Source organism: Ceratotherium simum, chromosome 3, assembly GCF_057802395.1.
Source record: "Ceratotherium simum simum isolate JZ-2026a chromosome 3, ASM5780239v1, whole genome shotgun sequence".
NCBI lineage: Eukaryota > Metazoa > Chordata > Mammalia > Perissodactyla > Rhinocerotidae > Ceratotherium > Ceratotherium simum.
In genome coordinates this window covers 4646826-4669912 of record NC_141902.1, presented here as the reverse complement: position 1 = coordinate 4669912, position 23087 = coordinate 4646826, and the positions used below count along the sequence as shown (strand labels likewise).

General features: G+C 34.4%; 1 protein-coding gene across 1 annotated transcript in view; it reads right to left on the bottom strand.

The window, feature by feature from the left end:
* The window catches only part of MDGA2 (MAM domain containing glycosylphosphatidylinositol anchor 2), a 791668-nt gene that overhangs the window by 79425 nt on the left and 689156 nt on the right, over nt 1-23087 (bottom strand). The window contains exon 10 of the mRNA XM_004436360.3: nt 20770-20918. Coding sequence (XP_004436417.2) covers nt 20770-20918 — 149 coding nt within the window. The remainder of the gene's footprint in view (nt 1-20769; nt 20919-23087) is intronic.

The following is a 23087-nucleotide window of genomic DNA, read 5'->3' as shown; positions in this document are numbered from 1 at the left end:
GTAGTAAAATTTAAGAATATCAAAGAAAAAGAAAATATTAGAAGCTTCTAGCAAGCGGAAAGATGGAAAATCAGATTGACATCATGCTTCTCAATAGCATCAGAGCATACAAACACAATGAAGCAACATTTCCAAACTGTAAAGGAAAAGAAAACAAAACCTAGAATTAATGTCCAGGTAAATTACCCCACACGTATGCATTCATTTATTCAGCAAATATTTACTGCACTGCAACTCTGTGCCAAACATAGTTCTAGGCATTGGGGATAACACAATGACTAAAATAGACCAAAATCTCTTAGTCCACACTTCTGTGCCATTGTAAACACTAGTTCATCAATCTGTAGTTGTCTCTAGCTTTCCCAACCACTTCAGAAAGCCATGCTCACACCTTTCCTTTCCCTTAAGGACCCAGGCTTACTCCTAGAGCTTAAAAATGGTGAGCTGAGCCTGTGGCCAAGGCTGGAGCTTTCTCTGGACAATCTTGGCATGGCATTCTTAATTGAAGAACTATGGCCAAGTCTGAGAGTAAACTGAAAAAGAGATAACTGTGGCTTGTGCAGGGATCTTATTCATCACCACGGACAACGTCGCTTGGGCTTGTGGAGGCGTTTTCAGCAACGACTTCATAAGGCACGTACAGATGCTGCTATGGCCCAAATCCAGAGTCCCTGATGAACCTCATTCTTTCCATTACACCTCTTCACAAGATACATAAGCACGACTCATTATTTGCTCTCACTTTCCCCTTGCTGTACAAGAAAGGGTCTTATGTAAACCATGTGTAAGTGTAGAAATAGTACAACATCTTCAAAGAAACAGATGTTTCTATTTTTAAATTACTTTCAGTTCATTTTTTCAACAGTGTCACCAAGACCTCAATTTTGAAAAAGTTTTAACATTTGAATTATTACTATTTTTTTACTTCTCAATATTCACATAAGTCATACTTAGGGGAACTTTTATCGTATGCCGTCATTAATTTACTAAAAAAACTTACTGAGTGCCTACTATACGTCAGGCACTTAACTAGACTAGGAGATGTATGGTATCCCTGATCTAGGTACTAGGAGAGCTCGCTAAAAAATTTTAACAATAAGTTGTTGTAAAAACAACAAATTTTAACAAAAAGAATAATAATAAGAAGAAAAAGAAAAGAAAAATGCCCAGCTTTCAGAAAACTAACATTTTCGTCGTGGGAAACAAGATTAAACAATAATAATAATTAAATACATGATATGACAGAGTTAATAAGTGTGATGAGACAAACAAATCAGGAAAGTTAGATAACGAACAAAGGATCTCACTAAAATTATGGTGAAAAGAAAAATTCCACATTATTGACAATACAATTTGTTAGCACCTAAGCTGAATTTCGTAGTCCTAGAGTGTAGTCATGACCCACATGAACCTTCCTAGAGTTATGGGGACATGAGTGCTTTGTTATGGTTTTTCTTCTATTTTGATTGGGACTTTTTGTTATATTTGTTCTTATTATCTTTATTAAAAAATGATAGTTTGTGAAGGTATAATGTGGCTCACATATTACTAGAATTTTATCATAAAAACCTAAGGGCATTACCTAACAAGATTCGTTAAACAGAGATTTAGGAGAGAAAAGGACATAATTGAGTTGAAATGTCTTAAAAGCACAAGGCTCCGGGGTGGTTAAGGAGTGAATACCTAAGTCTGGTTACTTGCTTTCTAATTTTTATACCTATTAGCTGTTGGTATTGGGCACATCAAGAAATCTGAGGGCTGCAGTTTCCTCAGCAGTAATATAAGGGCGGTCTTTAAAATTCACTGTGGTCCTGAAATTGATCGGTATTTGACGATTGAGGAATATCTAATTCTGTAGCTGAGATGCACTACCCACTATTAGCTTTACTTTTCTTTTAATAACTGAGCCAGCTGAATATTTGCTGAAAGTGCGTGAAGGTCATTAATCGGACCGTGTAACAACAAAACCAAACTCTGAATCACAGAAGCATTTTAATTTAAAAACAGTTTTAAAGCTATGAAAAATGTTAAATTGCAAAAATGCACAGAGAATACATAAACAATTATCCATGTATTTGTCAATAAAATGAACTCAATACTTTATCATATTTTGCTTAGATCTCTTTTAAAAAGAGATAAAACTTTACAGATTTATGGAACCCCACATTCTATCTCTTTCCAGATACATTTCCTTCCTCCCTCACTGCATGGAGGAACTATATACAGGATGTACTCTTTTATCTTTTCGCAAATATGATTTTACACTTTCCCAACATGTGTTTGATTACATAGAAGTTATATGGGTTGGAAAAAGAAACTATCTTCTTCTTCCAGAATACTAGCTTTTTTTGCTATGCTAAAAGGAATTTTTCTGCATTTGAATTTTGCTTTTTGTTTCCAAAGCAACTGCACCAAAGTGGGCGTGGCATTGTATTGATGTAGAATGTATATGAGAGTTTCTTCTCACTACTTGTCTATCTTTATTGCTTCATATATGGCCATAATATCCTCATGCTATCAACTAATAATGACTAAGAATCTGCTTTATGTTCAAGATAATGCTGTCTAACACTTTATAGTAGAGGAAATATGCATTTTCTCAAAATTTACACCACTTTGTATGGCAATACTTCATTTGCCACAATCTCTAAGGCACTGAGAATCCACAGATCTAGTTAAATATACAGATTAATCAGTGTTTCTCCTTTTGGTTGTACAAGCTAATTTCCCTTTTATAATAGATTTCACCAGAAAATGAAAATTATGATTTTTTTATTTCAAGATATACATTCTTTTTTTTTGAGGAAGATCAGCCCTGAGCTAACATCCATGCTAATCCTCCTCTTTTTGCTGAGGAAGACTGGCCCTGGGCTAACATCTGTGCCCATCTTCCTCCACTTTATATGGGATCTGCCACAGCATGGCCTGACAAGCGGTGCCTCGGTGCACGCCTGGAATCCGAACCCGGGTCGCCAGCAGCGGAGTGTGCGCACTTAACCGCTACGCTACGGCCGGTCCCAAGATATACATTCTTTGAATCTTAGTGTTAGGGTAGAGTTAGCCTAGTGTAGCTCTTACAGATAAAATTGACAGTTGGTTATATGCCTTGACTTTTTACTAACCCAAAACATTTTATTTTGATGCTTCAAAAGTTTTACTTTCTAATCTTGACCAAAATGTCCACTTCTATACTTGACTTAGGAGAACTTCATTCTGTTAGCAATCACAGAAAATATTTCCCGTCCTCATCTCCATTATAGAGCCACTGTGTTAGGTAGCCAATATAATTTACTTATTTTCCAACAAAATCTAGTTGAACTTATTGTTAGTCTAATACAAGTGCCTGTCACATTATTTGTGCTATATTGCTTACTGGAACGTTCTTCTCACTCCACCACAAAAAGTTCTTACTTTTTCTTGGGTTGTGGCTTTGCTCATTAACTAACATTACTTGATTATTTTTTATGATAGGCTGGTTTCCAAGCAACAGTTTTGTTTTGTTCTCTCTCTCTCTCTTTTTTTTTTTTTTTGGTGAGGAAGATTGGCCCTGAGCTAACATCTATTGCCAATCTTCCTCTTTTTGCTTGAGGAAGATTGTCGCTGAGCTAACATCTGTGCCCATCTTCCTGTATTTTGCATGTGGGACACCGCCACAGCATGGCTTGACGAGTGGTGTGTAGGTCCATGCCTGGGATCCGAACCTGTGAACCCCGGGCTGCCAAAGCGAAGCATGTGAACCCAACCACCACACACCAGGCCGGCCCCTTCAAGCAACAGTTTTTTGAAGTTGCAATAATATTAAATACCTTTGTATATAGCACTTTCTCGACTGCTGTTTTTTTGTGTTTATCTGATTAGAACTGTCAAATTTAGACCATGTTACAAAATAATTTTATATTAACTAAAAAGAAAGAATATGATTTTAAACAATGTTGAGTCAATTAGAATCACTTTATAAACAAGGGTGGTTTCAAAATATACATTTCTTAAAAAGGAAAATTTATAAAAATTACAAAATTTTCTTTGAAATATTATTAAAAATCACAGCATTGCTATTATTATTGACACTGGCATTAATAATAAAAGTGCTAATTTAAAAAATTGGGTCTAATCCATGAAAGAATATACAGACATCCAAAGCATCAGTGAGATAGACTACATGCTTTTCTGAGCCTAATACAACTGTCAGAAGAGCAATCCAAAATAGAAGTATTTGTGAGTGTTCAAACATACTAAGAATATTAGAGAAAATTCATATCTGAGCCATCTAATTTTATCAAATCTTTTTGATGTCTCTAATACACAAGCTAATATGTTTCAGCATTCACATCAGCATGTTTTCTTTTTAAGAATAGGGGTCCTTAAATAATGAATAGCATATATTGTTTTTTAAAAACCCTTAAACTCATAAGATGAAACTTGACTAGAAACTTTGGACTCGAGTGAGTTCTTCTTCAATACATCCAACTTCAGAGTCTCAATATCCTTGCTTCTTAGAAAATTCACATTTGCACCTTTGGAAAACTACATCCTAGTCTCTAAAGTGGTCTTACCAGGGTAAGACCACTGGAAACAAACGTGAATCTCTGCAGCTATGAGAAGGCAGGTAGAAGTCACAGCTCTCATAAACCAAAATTAATGGAACATGCAGGGACTAGCCCATGCAAAACAGACAATCAGGCAAATTTTTAATCTCCCAGAAGACTCTTCTCTACACCTAGATGATTAACCTTCATCTCATTTCATTCTCACAAGACCATTATCTATTAAGTTATTATGAGATAAGTTGCTAAGTCTTTAACTCAGATGAAAAGTCCAAGATTTCACCTTCTCTGGAGGACTCACTTTATACAAAAGACTAATAATGACCGACAGGATTTCAGATATTCAAAGCAATTCCCAGGAGTGCACTCTCAAGACTGGGAAAGCTATTTTTGAGCAGGTGGGACTTCTTCAGTCCATGTCAAAATACTAAGTACTAACCTTTGCATGAGCACAGACAAAACCATGTCTCATTTTTTCACTTGGCAAATGTATTCATTATGTTTCCAAATTCTGTTTTATACTTTTATTTATATTCTTTTGAGGTTGCATGCAGACTGTCTCATACATAAGTATTGATAGCAGTTTGTGTGGTTAGGCATATGCACAGTAAACCACACACAAACTGAAAATAGAAGCAAATGTAAGTAAATTGAAACAGAAGAGTGTGTAATACTTCTGAAACATTAAAATTTATCAAGTCATTATCTGGTTATAGAAAATGGTATTAAAATACAGTAAAACCACAGTTAGTTTATTGCTAGTTTCTTTTTACAGCAATATGAATGATCAGCTAGTGACAGAAAAAAAGGAAACATTCATAAGCATGAAGTTCAATTCATGATGACATAAAGAAAAGAATCATGTTCGTTGAATTCTTTGCAAATTAGATAACTAAAACAAAACTAAACAAAATCTCCTCTTAAGCCAGGAGTCATCGTTAAAATTAGTTGGTGGTTATAGAAATAACTGAAGTAAACCTAAATCCTGACAGTCAACAGTTGTATAATGGCCATTGAAAATATGCATAGATGCACAGATAAAATTGTCGGAAAGTTAAAGAAAATCATGTTACATTAATAGTATTCATAAAACTTTTCTTAATTTAAAATAACGACACATTAAGGTCATCCTATAAAAGGAGCATCGGTAATTGATTAATATCATACATTTAGTATAGGTCATCCTGAGCAAGATACTGCACTATAGCACAAGCAGGACAAAGCTGAGATGTAGTTCAGAAAGGAATGACATTTTTCCTGCCTTTGAGAAGATCTCATTCATTGATCTGCAGGACAATTTGTTCTCCCAAAATGATTGCTTAAACTTACTTCTCTTAACATGAGAAGAGTCTTTCCTTAAAGTAACAATAATAGCTAATATTTACTGAGTGCTTACCATGTGTCCCTAAATTTATAATCCTCTGGATATTTCAAAAACAAAGTAATAATTAGGGCCAAGGTTACTTTACTTTCATTTTCTGAGAGATAAGGCCGGTGCTTAATAAATGCTGGATGAATCTGGATATTGAGAGAAAAGTTAGGCCTTGCCATTGCCATGTTTTTTAAAATAAAACCCATTATGGTCCTTTTCAGTATAACTGTTAATGACAGAAGGATATTACTTTGTGGGTACATGTTCTGTTTAGGATCCGGTAAGCTTTCATTATTCTAGGTTTGATGTGAGTTACTGTATATATTTACTTGCTGTCTATTTGTTAGCTAGAACTCATTGCTCTTTATAACTGTCTGACAATGGGTTGATTTATCCTATAGAATGAACTCCATGAAGGGAGGAATTTTCTTTGTTCGAGTCACTGTGATATTCCCACAGTCTACACTAGTATTTATTGAATTGATGTATAAGCATTATTGAGTCAGTTACTCAGTAGAAAGATATGTCTTATTCTGCATTAGAAGGGAGGCATTTTTCCCATCCTGACAAAATGTTATGCTATTACTTAGATTTACTGACAGATAGCTAATAAAAACTCAGGCCCAATACCCAGATTAATTACCAACTGTCTCTCATTGAGTGATCCCAATTACAAACAAAGTTTCATTCTTTGCCTGTCTTAATTTCTAGCAAATCAGCTGTGGATTCTGCATTTTCATCTCCACACAACCAGTTCTCTCATCCTAACACTATGAGAAAATCTGCTAATATCACTTCCAATTAGCAAAATACCCAGTTCTCTTCGGTTGGCCTTTGTATTATTTTAATAGTCAGATTCACACTAAAAATTTTAAATCTAGACCTCCATTGTTTCTTATAATAGGCTACTGTATTTGTCCAACAGACATTTGAAGATATAGCACCTGCAAAACTAAATGTAAAAGAAACATATAATTGACACGTTTTTATTTTCATGTGATATACTTATGTGTTGCTTTCATCCGTTAGCTCAATTATTTTGTAGCTAATATTTCTTGACCTCATTCACATCTCTACTTAAATGCCAACTCCTGAGAAAGGGGTTCCCTGATCACACTATTTCATATAGTACCAATATCACTCTACACCACTATCTCACTGCATTTTTACCCTAAAAAACATTTTTTACTACCTGAAATCATAATAGTTGTTTATTTGTGTATAGAACTTCTTCCTAAATAAAAAGGAAAGTTTCACAAGGTAAGGAACTTTTCCTGAGTATCTTGATGGGGCTGTTTCTGTCTTCTCATCAGCTCAGAATGGGAGGCACATCTTTGTCCTCGGCTGCAGTGGATTGGGTACCAATTTAAAGATAACAGAAAGAGTTCCAGGCAACATCACTTTACAATGAGATAAAGTCCCACGATGTCACCCCCCAATATTATCATCACACTCCTCTTAGCAATAAAACCAAATAGAAAATAAAGCCACACATACCATCTAAACATTTATTAGCAAAAAACCCCAAAATGATCCTTAACATTATGATTATTAAAAATAATATTAAAAAATATAAGCTGGCGCTTATTAAAAAATATAAGCTAAAAATTCAGAGCACTAAAAACCTCATCCAGAATTTCAGAAACTTACGGTTAACGAAAAAAGCCATTTGCACTGGCTAGAGTAGTCTGGAAGGGGGGAATAGCTAAGGCTCTAGTTCTTGATTTCTTTGTATTTTGCATGCTGCCTTGGGCAACTCTTCCCTTCTCAATCTCATCTTGTGTCACCTGCCTTGTAGCATCTTGACACACTAACCCCTGGTCAGCTTTTCAGACCTATTTAGGACCATACTATCTCAATTTAAAAAATTGTGATTATTGGAATACAAAATTCAAAATAAGTGTTTAAATAAGCAAGGAAATGCAGTAATGATTGAAGCATTAGGAGTCTCAATCCCTTTGGAAGCAGGACTTCTTGTCCTCACAATAATGCCTCTTAGAATCTCATACGGTCCTGTGAGTTGGCAATTTGTTCTCATGCAAGTGACCTGTCTTGCAAATTGTCAATAGGTTTTTACCCACCGACCAGTCATAACATGTCCTCAAAATACATAGATTTAAACTGCATTCCAACTCGGATTTGTTTTCTTATTCCTGAATATAATTAAGGGTTATGAATGTAGTCACTGAATTTTGGGGTCATTTTCCCTACCTCATTTAGTTTTTAAGAATAACTAAAATGACAAGTGAATGCTGGAGAAGTTATTACTGCTTCATTTTAGCTAATGTACTCAATTATTCAAAATCAGATTCCTTCTTTCCCCCAGATTGAACTATAAGTCCACTTCCTGTGAACATGGTTTGAAAATTGTCTCAAAATGATGAACATGGGGGAAAAGTAAAGACAAGACTTTTGCCATCTTCTCAAATTTTCATGAGATTCTCCAAATACAGAATCAATTTTAAGATACCAGTATTTCCTCTATCTCTGCTTTATTTGCTGCATAGCATTAATCGCTTTCTGAAATTATTCTTTCTATTTATCTTTTGTCTACTCTCTACCAGAATATAAGCTCCATGAGATCAGACTTTTTCTGTCTGGTTCACTTCTGACCCCATGTACACATAACAGCATGTAACATCTAATTACAAAAGGAGAGTCAAAGAACATGAGGCTCTGATGAATTATCTATAGGATCATGTGTCAGGTGTTATTACTCTTTCACATAGGTCATATGGATACAGGGGCATTTATTTCATCTTTCATTTATTGACTCAGTCACTCAAAAGATATTCATTGAGGACCTTTGAGTTCTGTACACTTTCATATTTGAAATAAATGGTACAACTTCATAATCAAATCTTTACTCTTATTCTTTTAGTATTTTAGAAGCAAACTTAAGAAGTAGATCTTTCTGAGGTTATATTTTCAGTAGAAAATCAAATGGTATTATTAATATATTCAGTCAACACTTCTGACTAGAAAGGCAGAGCTGGGTAGTAATTTGAGCTCTTCACTAGTATGTGATTCTTTATTCCTTGTGGGTACAGGAGGACAGCACTTGTTTGCCCTGTTGACCTCAGATCAAGTTACAGGGCTTGCTTAGGTCAAGGAATTAGGAACAGAAGTGATATGTGCCTCTTCCAAGAGGGAGATCTAAGAGCTGGTGCATGCTTCAGCACGCTCCCTCCAAAAAACAATTGATATTGTAAAGATCGTTTTGTGTCAATATATAGAAGCACTTAACCTAGTACACTAAAACTTGTGGGACAATACAACACCTCCTAAGGAAAGGATAATATAAAAATTATAGAGGAGACAGTATAAAGGAAAGAAAAACAAAAGTTTTAAGTGAAACTACTCTTTTCAAAAATTCTTCTAGGTTTTTTTGTTGTTGTTGTTGTTAAAATGGGGACCCATTATTGCAGTATCTTATACCATAAGCATAAACGCATGTACATTTGAAATTAGCTTCTCTAAGCAGAGAAGCTGCTTATTAAATATAAGAAAACTTCCTATGAATTTTTTTATTGTATCATTTTGCTAAGACATGGAGCTCTGAGAATAAATTTCAGTTTAAGATCATCAGAAAATTAAAAGAAGTTTTACATGGATACATTAATACATTAAAGTTATTTTACATTATATCATGAAGCTTCCTTCAGATTTTATGTTTTTAAATTTTATTATTGTACATTTCCTTGAAAATATTCCATTAAATATGTGCCTAATAGTCATCTCGATAACGGTTCATTTTCCTCTTAATATAAACAATCACATTCAAGAATATTTTAACATATAAAAATGAGAAAACAAACATTAACATGTTTTGACATAAGATTTTCTAAAGACAACATGCATGTAAGTAGTGAACATTTTCTTTATCTCTGCCTTCCTACTCCCTTCTTTCCCTCAACCTGCATTTAATCACCAAATCCTCCTGATTTTGCTGCATGAATTTCTCTCCAATCATCAATGCAGCAGCACTGATTCAGGTCATTATATTTCATTTGAAATAAAACAACAGCTTTTACTCAGTGCTGTCCCTTATTAATTTTCTACCATAATAGTGATTATTTGTCTCCTCTGTTTTGGCTCTTTCTGTGTCTCTTCACTTCTCTCAACGTCAAGTCCAACTTCACTGGAATGTTCATATGGCCCGTCATGATCCTAGTCCCTCGTATCTCCAGCTTGATCTTTCCTTCTTGCCTGAACTGTGGTCCAGATAATTGCATTATTTTCAGTTCTCCAAACTTACTAGGTTGGCTTTGTATCCAGGCAAACATTAATTCCATCCATGGCCCTTGACCTGGGTAACTTCTGTTCACCCCTCCAGTATCAGTTTGCTATTACTTCTTCTGTCAGCATTCCTTACCTCGCAAAGTTATCTTAGGTTCCCCGCCAATGTTCTCCCACAATGCCTTATATCCACACCTATTATCATACCTATCAAACTATATTGTAATTGCCTGCTTGGTCTTCATCTGTTTTAAACTCAGGAGGACAAGAACTATCCTCCCACCCACACATCCCCACCCTGTTGGCAACTCAAAAACTTGGCAGAGTTCTTCATGTATAATCTGAGTTTAGTACATATTTTGTTGATTACAAGAAAGAATTCTTCTTTCTTATTAGTGACTTCTTTATAAATTGACAAAATATAGAATAGATTTAGGCATTCATTTAAAATAAAGCCTAATTTCATTTTGTCTAGTCTCATTTATTTAAGGCAAAGCAAATATCCCATTCTGGTATTAGTATTTTTAATTTGTAAACTTATTTTATTTGTCTGTAGAGAGAGCAGCAAGAGGTGAGCAGATGTATAGACTCTTCATGACACAGCTCTGGGCTGCCTATCCAATCTCATCTCCAACCAAAACCCATCACTTCAAATTCTAATAACTCATAGGGTTTTGTAGCAGTGAAGTACAGAAGCTAAAAAGAGAGCTTTTAGAATTAGACAAACAAGGTTAATATTCCAATCCCCCAATGATCTCTCTCTCTGCAGAACGTGGGTACATAGCTTAACTTTTGTCAGATTATTTCTGTATCTAAACAAGAGTGATAATATCAATTTCACAGGATGTTTTGGTGTTTAGTATTATACTGGAATATTTTCATAATTTATATTTTAATTTCCTCTGAAACCAAACAATTACTTTATTTTTTCCTCATTTACCATTTTAAAAAGCAAGAACAGACATTAATATCACACCATAATTGAACAATTTATAAAACAACAAATTCAGGAAAAAATTTCCAGAAACAAGAAGCTTTGTACAAAATATACACATCGTGGGTGAAAAAGCAGATATATCCTCAAATATAGAGGAGATTAAAGAAATAAAAATATAATACTCAACTATGTGGGCATAGATTTATAAATATGGAAATATATTTATAAATTTTTAAATTTATAAAGATTTATAAAAAAGATTTATAAATAGAGAAATATATAAAATAGAAATTTAAACTAAAATATAAATAGCAACTAAAGTTAATACAAAAAGAACATGAAACGACTACAAAAGAAATTAGAAAACAAAGTAAAGCTTTCCATCAGAAGATGAAGAAGAAGAAGAAGGAGGAGGAGGAGGGGGGGGAGGAGGAGAAAGAACGAGAAAAAAATAAAGAAAAAGGCTCAAGGCTCAGAGGGTATTCAGCTGAAGTATATTTGTCAGACTCAAAGTTAGATGGCTTGGGTTCAAATCCCAGCTTCATGTTTGATTTAACTCTGTGAGCTTGAGTGGGTTCCTTAACCCCCTGGTTTCTTCATCCTTAAGACAGGAGTAACAGTTGTATCTACCACCCTGTGTTGTTTTAAGAATTAAATACAGTAATATACGTAAAGCATCTAGAATAGTGTCAGACTGTATGATATAAACACTTCAAGCACAGCTATTAAGAATATGCAATGCCTATGATACTAAACTATTACTTTCAAATTTCTACTCAACTTCTTGCTTCTATCTTTTCAGAAAAGGTTTCTGTAACCTAAGTACACTAAAGCAACTTAAACACTTTATGATATTTTGCATTTCTTGTTTGAGCTTTTTAAAACAGAGAACAGAAACTTGGAAAACTAGCAATCCATTATCAAGCAATTGCACAGCAGTAGTTATGTAATTTTATTGACCTCTGTCATGTTCTATATTAATTATTCAAGGGTAAATATTGTTCCAGTCATTTCAGATAAAATGCTGAAAAGCAGTCAAGGTTTTGATATAAAAATAGTGTAGAAATATATATATGACTCCACATTTTAAGGCAACTTAAGAAACTTAGAGAAGTACAACTGAAAATGATAAAGCTAAACTAATAGTAATTTACAATTAAAAACAAAAAGAAGCAATAGAAAATGGTTACCAATTCAAGACAACTTTGACAATCATTCCTTTTTGAAATTTGAGGGGATGATCACTTGGGAGTTGTAACAGTGTTTGAGTTAGTCACGCTCCTCTGTAAAGCACTGACTTGGTCATCAGGAGACTACCAAATGCAAATTTTAGTTTACATACACCACAATTAAGTAGCTTTAATACCTCATTAATGGGTTTTTTTCTAAAAAACCCTTAGAGATACATACAAAAAGAAGCCTAAGGAACTGCGCATATCTTGCCCAGAACTAAAGAAAACATTTGCATTTGGGTTAGTTCTCATCCACCAGCTGAATCTTGAAACTGAGCAGTAGGTTGAGAACAATATTTTAATAATCACTGGTCTTGGAAAAGCATCAGTTCAGCCATAACCAGAGGATGCATCTCTGGTTGGAACTCAACAGTTACCCACTGTAACATGTAAATTTCAAATCCATTATTCCAAAAATCGTATTGAGCACCACATGCCAAGCACTGTGCTTGAAACAATATTTATAGTGTGGTTTTTCCCATTGAGATTATATAAGAACGTTAGCATAAGAAAAAAACAGAAGTTGAAAATGGAATCTGATCTTAGTCTCTTCATTACAGTGGGACAACATAAACCAGTGGCTCTAGAAGTGCAGCCCAAACCAGCTGTGTCGGCGTCACACAGGAAGTTGTTAGAAATACTAACTCTGCGGCCACACCCAGACCCACAAAACCAGAAAGTCTGGGGGTGGGGCCCAGTAACCGTTTAACAAGCCCTGTAGAAGATTCTGATGCACACTCAAATTTGAGAACCACTGCTATAACACAGAGAAGACTGTGTGTTCAGCTGATTAATAGATACAGTACATAAAGTACAAATATAGACGACACATCCATACATAAATCTGTATTCAAACAAACAACTTGCATAGTGTTGAAGCATGAAAAAAAGAAAATGACTGTTAATCCAAACTCCATTCTCCAATTTTTGATCTTTTTTCATCCTTAAAACAGTTGAATGAATGACTGTTTTCCATTGAACTCTACATTCCTAGTCATTTAAGACACTGTATATACACACATATATAAATATTGGTCTATTGGATAGTTTCTTTGATTTAGATCAAAGTCTTAGAATCCATAATAACCATGTAGTTACAGACTGTAAAAGATATAATTTAGACATTTATGAAATGTTCTTTCATCCAAGGAAATATATCAGTGAGTCTTCTCTTCTTAATGAAATACTGATTCAAGTGGACAGCCAGAATGGGCTCAGGTCGATTTAATTAGATTTGTAATCAGTTGACCTTGGAATAATATTAAATCTATCTATAATCTTTTTTTTTTTCTATTCTGCTTTTAAGTATCTTAAAAAAAAACAGCACTGATTTTTCAGTATCTGGTATTTTAAAAATGTAGGGCTTTTTATTTATTTTTTATTTATTTATTTATTTTTTTTGTGAGGAAGATCAGCCCTGAGCTAACATCCGTGCTAATCCTCCTCTTTTTGCTGAGGAAGACCGGCTCTGAGCAAACATCTATTGCCAATCCTCCTCCTTTTTTTTTTTTCCCCCCAAAGCCCCAGTAGATAGTTGTATGTCATAGATGCACATCCTTCTAGTTGCTGTACGTGGGACGCGGCCTCAGCATGGCCAGAGAAGCGGTGCATCAGCACGCGCCTGGGGTCCGAACCCAGGCCGCCAGTAGCAGAGAGCGCGCACTTAACCGCTAAGCCACCAGGCCAGCCCCAAAATGTAGGGCTTTTTAACCTTTTAAAATTTTATTTAAAACTGAAAATGCCACCCCCCCCCAAACACACACACACACATTCATGCTCACACACTCTTTCCTTAGTTTCCATGACACTGGCAGATTTTCCCACCTCTCAGTTCTCTCTTTTTCACTGTAACTTCTATCATTACTGTCTTCACACAGTAAATTTATGTCTCTCTATCTGTGCTAGCTTCAGCTCTCCTGTCTGATGTATAAATTTACATATTCCAGGGGAAGTGTTCACTCAAATCCTAGTAGCATCTTCCTAACTAGGGTATCTTCATTTGTTTTATATTCCTTTAACACTCAAATTGAACAACTCCAATTTGAAAATATGAGCATACTTGCACACGTTGATTCAATATCTTACTTCTGTCAATAATTTAATACTCTTTCACTCCAAAAGTCTCTTTGAGGTTGCTAGTTTTCCACCACATTCAGGGTCAAGCAAAAGGAAAATTCTAATTTTCCCTAGCACTATTACTACACAAAATGAAATCTGCACAGAGGGCCACAGACTCAGAAAAACTCCTCTGGAAGTACTTGGAATTTTCCAAGACAAAGTCTCCTTATTTCACAAAGCTTTCTACATCAAAGGTCCACAGCTCAGGCAGGTCTTTCAAATGTACCATATTTATTCCTCCTAATAGACACATTGTGACATTAGTATTGATAGGAATGAAGAGGATGTGTGAGTGTCCTTCACTTGGAAGATGGAAATAACTTCACTTTTTACCAACTGGCTTATGGCTGCTTTCTTTTCCAGAGCCAAAGAGACCATTTACAAAGTGGCTTCTCTACATTTCTCTGTATCCCTTGCTCTCTTTTTTATCTATATATTTGATAATTTCCAGAACATTCACTAAAGATATTGAAGTAAACGGCAGAGAACATAAGGTCACTATACTTTTAAAAATTGTGTCTCAAAATTAAATCAGTATTCAAGTTCTGCCCATTTCAACATTTTCTTAATTCAATTTTTATGCCTCTCCCCCTTCACTACTCTAATCTAAATCTTACTGAAACTTACTTCAGATGTGCCTAACTGTGGTCTCCGCCTCTATTGTAATAGCATTCAATATACTATGGATGATATGATGAGATTAATCTATTGAAGATGTCATTTTATTCATGATTTAAGACTATACAGTGAATCCAGGTTCACTATCAATTCTCCACAGACTTCCCTGGACTGGCTTTAAAATGTCTTATGTTAAATGGTTCCTCCAAACATCTCTCTCAACAAAAACAGCCCAGTTGGCATATGCCAACTTTATTCCAATTTCACTTCTGTCTTATCCTACCATTTCCTTTAGCATCTGTAGACTGTGCCACAGAAACCAGTACTTCGTACAAATTGCTAAAGCATAAAAAGTCATCCCCCATGACCAACCAATTATACAGCACATTCTTCAAATTTTTCTGCTTCTTCTATCAACACATTAAACTACAGACTTAGCAGTATTAATAACCACGATTATCATGTATATGGTCATTTATGTATATAATAAATTTATACATTTTTAATTACTATGATCTATTATAATATTAGGCTTCTGATAAATAATAATAAATGATGAATTATTTAATAAAATAACAAAAAATGTTTTAAATGGAAGGAAAATAAACTATAGCTCAGTCATTATAGTCACATGTATGAAGACCAAAATGAAATTTATAATAAAATTCATCCAATAATCAATTATACCAAAAAGTGTATTTGTGATTAGTGATTTCTTGATTAGTCATTATTGATGATTACTATTTATGAAGAAAATTTTAACATAAACCTATAAAAACTAACAAACATGTCTCCACCTTGGTGATCACGTCTCTGAACCCCACTACTTGGCAGTACTAACTGCTCCCATATACGTCTCTGTGGCATTTTGTACATATTCCTACTACAGCACTTATTTTGACAAGATGTTGAGGACAATACTTCTTTTAAATGCTAGTAATCACTATACAATTAATTCACTCAAAGTTTTATTGACTGAGTGAGCAAATTAATATGATAATTCTAAGCATTTTAATATTTCATGACTTAAGAAGACAGGAATAGGGAAATTAATGTATTTTATTCAATAAACTATCTACTTTCCAAAGATGACCGTCAAAAGTCACATTCATTCTGTCTCTATGGCAGAATATAAAAAAAAAAACTGTATAAAACCCTAAAATCCTTTATTATTAGAAACTATAGTTGTGTATGTTTCAAAAGGAGTCGAATGGTGTTTATGTTATTTGGTATGTTCAGATAACTTAGAAACAGTTATGCTTATTTCTTAATTCCTCAGATACCAAGGAGAGCAGACATTCAAATAACCTTTTTCTCTTCCCTATTAATCAACAAATGAAGCAAATAATTGGGAGGCTAGTAGCTGTCTAAGGAGATTAAGCAATTGCTTAACTGAGCCTAATAAGTATAACTTAAAGACATCAAGATTTTGAGAAAACTTTTTTTCCATACATTAATTTTTTAACTTCACATGATATATTTGTTTTCTTTGTAAGTTTCTTAAAGCAGTCATTCCAGAATTCCAGTGCTTTTTTTCTAGACACATTTTTAAGAAAAGTGTATAAGCCAATACTCAAATTCTGAGACAATTTTCCTCATCATATTTAAATAGAAACCATGTAATTTAACCAAAAGAGTCAAATAATTTTACCACATAGCTGGAGGAATGCTGGGTTCAGTTTACCACTCCAATCCAGCGGTGACTTGATAATCTTATTTAAGAATAGGTAATAAGATTTCTAATAGTTTTCGGATTAAAAACAAAGTAGGGTTCTTTAGAACTGAATTTGTCATTAGCCTTAAAGGATCAAATTTGCCTTTCGGAATTCATCTAATACAGCATTGTACTGCATAACTAAGGCCATGTTTGATATTAAAAAGGGAGGTATTTTGCACTAGATAACCTAGATAGTTTACGGATAGAAGAAATTATTTAGATATATAGACTCAAAGTTAAAATATAGGCTAAAATAATAACACTTTAAAAATCACAAAATATGTAACATAAATTATTAATAATCAATTTAAGAAAACTTGGTCTCATAATTAAAGACATAAATACTAATTATTAGGGAAGAAAATCCATTTATTAAACTTATATTGCTTAGGTTACACTCCTAACATTGTTTATTTATCATTCAAGTTAGGTTGGTTACATTCAAAAGTTCACTGATTCAAGATTCTGAGACAGCTTGGGAGATGAAAAAGGCCATATACATGGAATATAAAATCTTTATTACAATGATCATCAGATCAGAATTCAAGAGTGATTTTTAAAAATACTGGTATCTGATTAGCTTTAAACAATGTTGATATCTAAATGTACATACCTGAGGAAGAAGGAATCTCAATTTTATAAGAAAATATAAAAATATAATCTTATTTTACATTAATACCTTTCTTTCCTATTATTAAACAGGGGAGATATTCTTAAAGAACTATATTAATTTCATTGTATCGAGACTGCTTTTGCTCTATCATCCTAACTTTTGTGAATAAGGGATCTTCAAAAGGAATGCTGTCTATTGAGGCCATTTTGCATGTAAAGATTTTTCACATAAGGGTTAAGTGTAAAGAATATGATAGTGGGAAAGAGAAGTGTGTATACATGCCCCTTCTGTTCTTACACTGTATCTACAATCGTCAGGTTCCTGTTCACATTGGCAGAACAGCACAAGGCCATCGCTCTTTATTGAGACCTCCCCAAAAGATATATCAAAATCTCTCTCCCATGGCAAGACATAGTATATGAGTAAAATTACCAATTAAAATAGAGAAATACAAAAAAGTACCCTAGGAAAAAATAATACTTATTTCTAAATATAAAAGAAAATCTTAAGAACAAAGAAGCCCACAAAAGAAAGCTACAACGAGTAAAGAGTTAGCTTCAAAAATTGTGCAAGAAAAAGGGATTGTCTTCTGGACCACGGTTGATAACACCAGAAATAGGTTTTCCACCAGTGGATAGCATGAATCTCACAAACCTGGAAACAACAGTATTAGCTGCAGGCTTACTGATCCGATCAAGAAGGCTTTAAACTAAGACTCCAAGTGGAACAGAAAAATGTGAATCAGTAAAATGGATATTACGGAGGACAATAGGTTTGAAATAAAAACGTCATAGTGAAAAAAAAGTCTAGGAATTATTTTGTGAAAATCATGGCTTGGAATTATAGTTAGGCCTAGGATATACAGTGTACCAAATAAAACTAAAATAAAAATAGTAGACACGTTAAGCTCTTAAAATGCACTCTTTTTAATCCTTATACACCCCTGGCAGATGAGTGTAAGGGCTGCCACGGATGTTTGTGCCAGGAGTGCCCTGCACAAGGGAACCTGGACTGTGGGACAAGGGGGGTGTTTTCCCCTCCACACTCCAATTGCCCAACAGATATCACTATCTCCAATTTACAAGGTCGGAACCTAGGCTTAGGGATGTTCAGAAATCTGCTCAAGGTTCTACAGCTAAAAAATGATAAGGCTGAACTGGCTAAAACTGGAAGGCAGATGTGTTTGGAATTCATAATTTTAGTTAGGGGAAATTTATACACACATATGCACACGTATGTAATTTATTCTAAAGCAGCAGAGTAGGGGGAAATTATCTCACTGATTTGTCGACCAAGAACAGCACCGTGCCTGGGAAACCTGTGTCAATGCAGATCATTTAATGATCAAGAAAAACAGACAGGAATTTAGAGGAGACGCTCATGTTAGGAAAGGAAAATCAAAAAAGAGAAACTGTCATAGGAAAATAGCATAGCAAATCTAGAAAAAAATATTACAGAAGGTAGTTTATTAATAATGAGTACAAGATACAGATGAAAGGAAGGGCTGTAACTAGTTGGATCCCTCTTAGGAGAAAGTCCAATTCTGCTGAAATCTGGCTAGCTGAGGGGCAAGCCTCCAATAGTAACCACTTTTTGTTAAATTTGACTTTTAGAGAAGGTGACCTGCATACACAATGGAGACACTGGGAACAAAAGTTTTGAGGAATGCTGGAGGAAAGGAAAGGAATGATGAGCGGAGTTGGGTAAATTCTGCAGATGTGAAACAGATAGCCCTTCATCACACAAGGAGCAATGGGCAGGTATCCAGATATTCTAAGAAAATATAACTGAGGAAGAAAATGAGAGACTAAAGATGAAATTCTGACTCTAATATTGCAAATAAACCTGTAACCAGAAAAAAGGAAAGACACCTAAAAAAATAATTTAATTTTATAAATAGCAGTTTTGTATTTGGATATTAGTGTTTTCAAAAACATAGACAATAAAAAGTGAATGTGAATGACCCAATCAGGTGGTAAGGACTTGGAAAATGAGTCTGTGATGTCTAAAGTCAAGAGTGCTCTAAGATGCTCCAAATACGAAAGATCTAAAAATATCAGCTGTGTTAAGAAAAGAAAAAAAAAAGGGATAATCCCGCAAGCTGAGGGAGAAAGAACTGCTAATCTCTTTTTTTATTTATATTTTCTCTATTAAGGAAAATTATCATCAAATTAGAACAAGTAGAACAAATAATTTTGATATGGATTTGGAATTGATTTATTTGGAATTCAGATTTCCTTAGGAACCGAAGTAAATGAAGGATAATAACAGAGAATTTTCTGAATGATGCACTGCTGTCTGCTCTGTCAGTGACCTGTGAACACTGACACAAGAAAGCAGTGATTATCAGATGTCAGGAAGTATTCACTAGGAAAAGACTTTTTTTTTAGGTTATTAGACATGTAGGATAAGAATATTCAGTTCACAATGCATCTTAATTTGAATGAGGTATCTTACATAGCCTTTCATTATAACTTTGTGAACAAGATAGAAATACATTGGTTTTATGATAGTACAACTGAGTGGGTTGCTGGTGGTTGATCAATTTTTCTCCAAGCAAATTTTGTCCTTTCTACTGTCCAAACTCAAAATGCTATTCTGTGATTTATTTAAGGAAGTAAAAAAGACACTTGACAAATCCGTGGATAATGCAAAGTTGTGAGGGAACGCTAATAGATTACGTGGTAATCAAATAAATCTTCAAAAACGTTTTGTTATGCTGAAACAGTCATCCCAGAAAACATACTACGTAACAGGAAACAATGTAAAGACCTACACTTAAATTTCAAAAATGTGATTTATACCAACAAAGGATAACTGAGTTTAACAGTAGTTCATTTGAAAAAGATGTAATATTTTCACATAACCCATGATCTTCAGCTACCTTAGGAAAATAGCATACTTGATTGTTTCTTCTCATTTTACTAAAATATTTCTATTCTTCAGACATATTAAATTAACTTCTAAAACATCCTATGTAACTTTGAACCCCTTAGGGTAAAAATATGTAGGACTTCTAGCTTCTTAGGAAATAACGAATTATACAGTATAGGTAAGTGTGAGCACATCTTACATAAGTTTCTTTCACAGCAATTATACCATGTAATTTCTACAGCATATCTAGTGATGAAGGATTTCAGAAAGCTCAAAGGATGTCACTTTAATATGTCAGCTGTCATAGTGGAAAATGCATAAATTAATTTCAAAGATTTGTAAATAATTTGGAACAGTTCTGTGTAGAGTGATATTATCTTTGTTACAGTAAAATATATTCTGGAATTCACGCAAAGTGATTAAAAATTTATATCAACAAATCATAGTAACAAGGTCTTCACGGAGGATCACAAAGGAAAAAAGAGACACCGATTAAATTTCTCACCTGCCTGATACCCAACCGGTATGCCACAATCCGATCTACTGCGTCAGGATTCATCTGTGTCCACTGTAGACTGTAGGAATAAACTCGGTGTCTGTTCTGCCACACAGGATTGTAGGTATCGTAATAGAATTCTGGAGCATAGGCCTTTCCTAAAAACAGAGAGAGTGCTTAAATTTGAATGGTGACAGATTACAGTGAAATATACTTATTCTTTTTGGTCCTTGTACCATGTTCTACTATGTGTTCCATAAGTAATTCTTGTATTTGAAAAGTCACTTTATTAAAATCTAATGAATTTTTTGGAGAATTTTGAGAATAGAGGCATGAGGATTTCTTGCTTGATTGGATGAGCGGTGTGAGAGGAAGAGAAGAACCATGGATGACTACAAGTTTTTTGGCCTAAGCAGCTGGAAGAATGGAGTTTCCATCAACTAAGATGAAAAGCTATGGTAGGATCAAAGTGGGGGGCGGGGAGGAGACCACGAAGTTATTTTTGCACAATTTGAATGATCTAAATGGAGACATCAAGTGGGATGTACTAGTCTAGAACTCAGAAGGGCCAGGGTTGGAGATGTAATTTTGCAAACCATGGGTATATAGATAAATTTTAAATTTAAAGCCATGAGACTAAAGAGATCTCTAAGGGAGTGTGAGTAGATAGAGAAGAAGACTAAGGTCTGACCCCAGGGCAATCCAAAGTTGAGATATGGGAGGAGGTAACAATGCCCCCGCAAAGGCCTGAGACAGAATAACCAGGAGGAAAATCAAACCTGGGGCATCCTAGAAGTCAAAAGAAGTATATCAGCAAGTCAGTGATCAACTCTGTCAAAAAAAAAATCAGTAAAAATGAAAATTTGTGTTTATATTATCTGTGTCTTTGGTCAATAAATTTGAAATTAACCAAACAAAAACTTAACGATAACACAAGAACTTTGGTCAATAATAAAAAAGCTTTTATTTAGATTTTAAGGGTGTCTGAAGTGCATATAGTGTACACAACATATATAAACCATCTCAGCTTTGTTTTGATTGCCAAATTGAAAAGTGCACAGACCATTTGGAATTATGGGTCCAATGTCCTGATATTCTGAAATATAGATTTTTTTCACATCTTTCATTTTTCTCACTTTTCATTTATTTTTCTATAATAAATAAATAGATTTATTTATTGAATCAACAATATTTAGTGAGAGCCTATTAAATGCCAGGTAGTGTACTAGGCATTGGGGATACAACGAATGAGGAGGTATGGACTCTGTCCTCATAGAAATCACTTATATTTTCTTTCTCAAACTTTTCAAATAGCTTTGCAATTCTTACTGGATGATGAGTTAATAAGTTGCACATTTATCAGTCCTCATTCAACATCTTTTCTGTTTTTCCTTTTTTAAAAAATTAGGTTCAATATTAAACGTCCTCCTGGGTTCCTGTATGCAGGAACTTCTCTTACCTGGTTTTGCATATTTCTTCACCACTAGTCATCTATCATCTAGGGGTTGTAGAAGAGTTGATTCATAAAAACTTATAATAATGTTTAGATAGTTAAGGGTGGATTTTGAACACTAAGAATGAAAGTGATGGTCTCTATTTCCCTGGAGAAGTTCACTAGGAAAACGTAAAGTCAGACGAACTGAATGTAATTTTTGACAAGTTTACTAGTAAAATTAAATACAGCAGTCCCCCCTTATTTGCGGGGGATATGTTCTAAGACCCCCAGTGGATGCCTGGACCCACAGATAGTACTGAACTCTGTATTCACTGTTTTTTCCTGTACAGACACACACCTATGATAAAGTTTAATTATAAGTGAAGCACAGTAAGAGCTGAAAAATAACTAATAAGAACATAGAACAATTATAACAATGTGCTGTCATAAAAGTTACTGTAGATCTTAGCAACCTCAGAACACGATTTCTTTTTTTCCTTATTAAGTCAAGAACTTGCACCTTTTCACTTAAAGGAAGCACTTTATGGCTTCTCTTTGGTATGTCCGAATCGCTAGCATCACTGCTCTTGCGCGTTGGGGCCATTATTAGGTAAAATAAGGGTTACTGGAACACAAGCACTGGCATACCCAACAGTCGATCTGATAACGGGGACGCCTACTAAATGACCACTGGGCAGGGAGTGTGTACAGAGTGAATCCGCTGGACAAAGGGATGATTCACATCCCCAGCAGGACAGAGCCAGACAACAAGAGATTTCATCACAGCTACCCAGAATGGCTTGCAATTTAAAACTTATGAACTGTTTATCTCTGGAATTTTCCATTTAATATTTTCAGATGTATTTTGATTGGCTGACCATGGATAACTGAA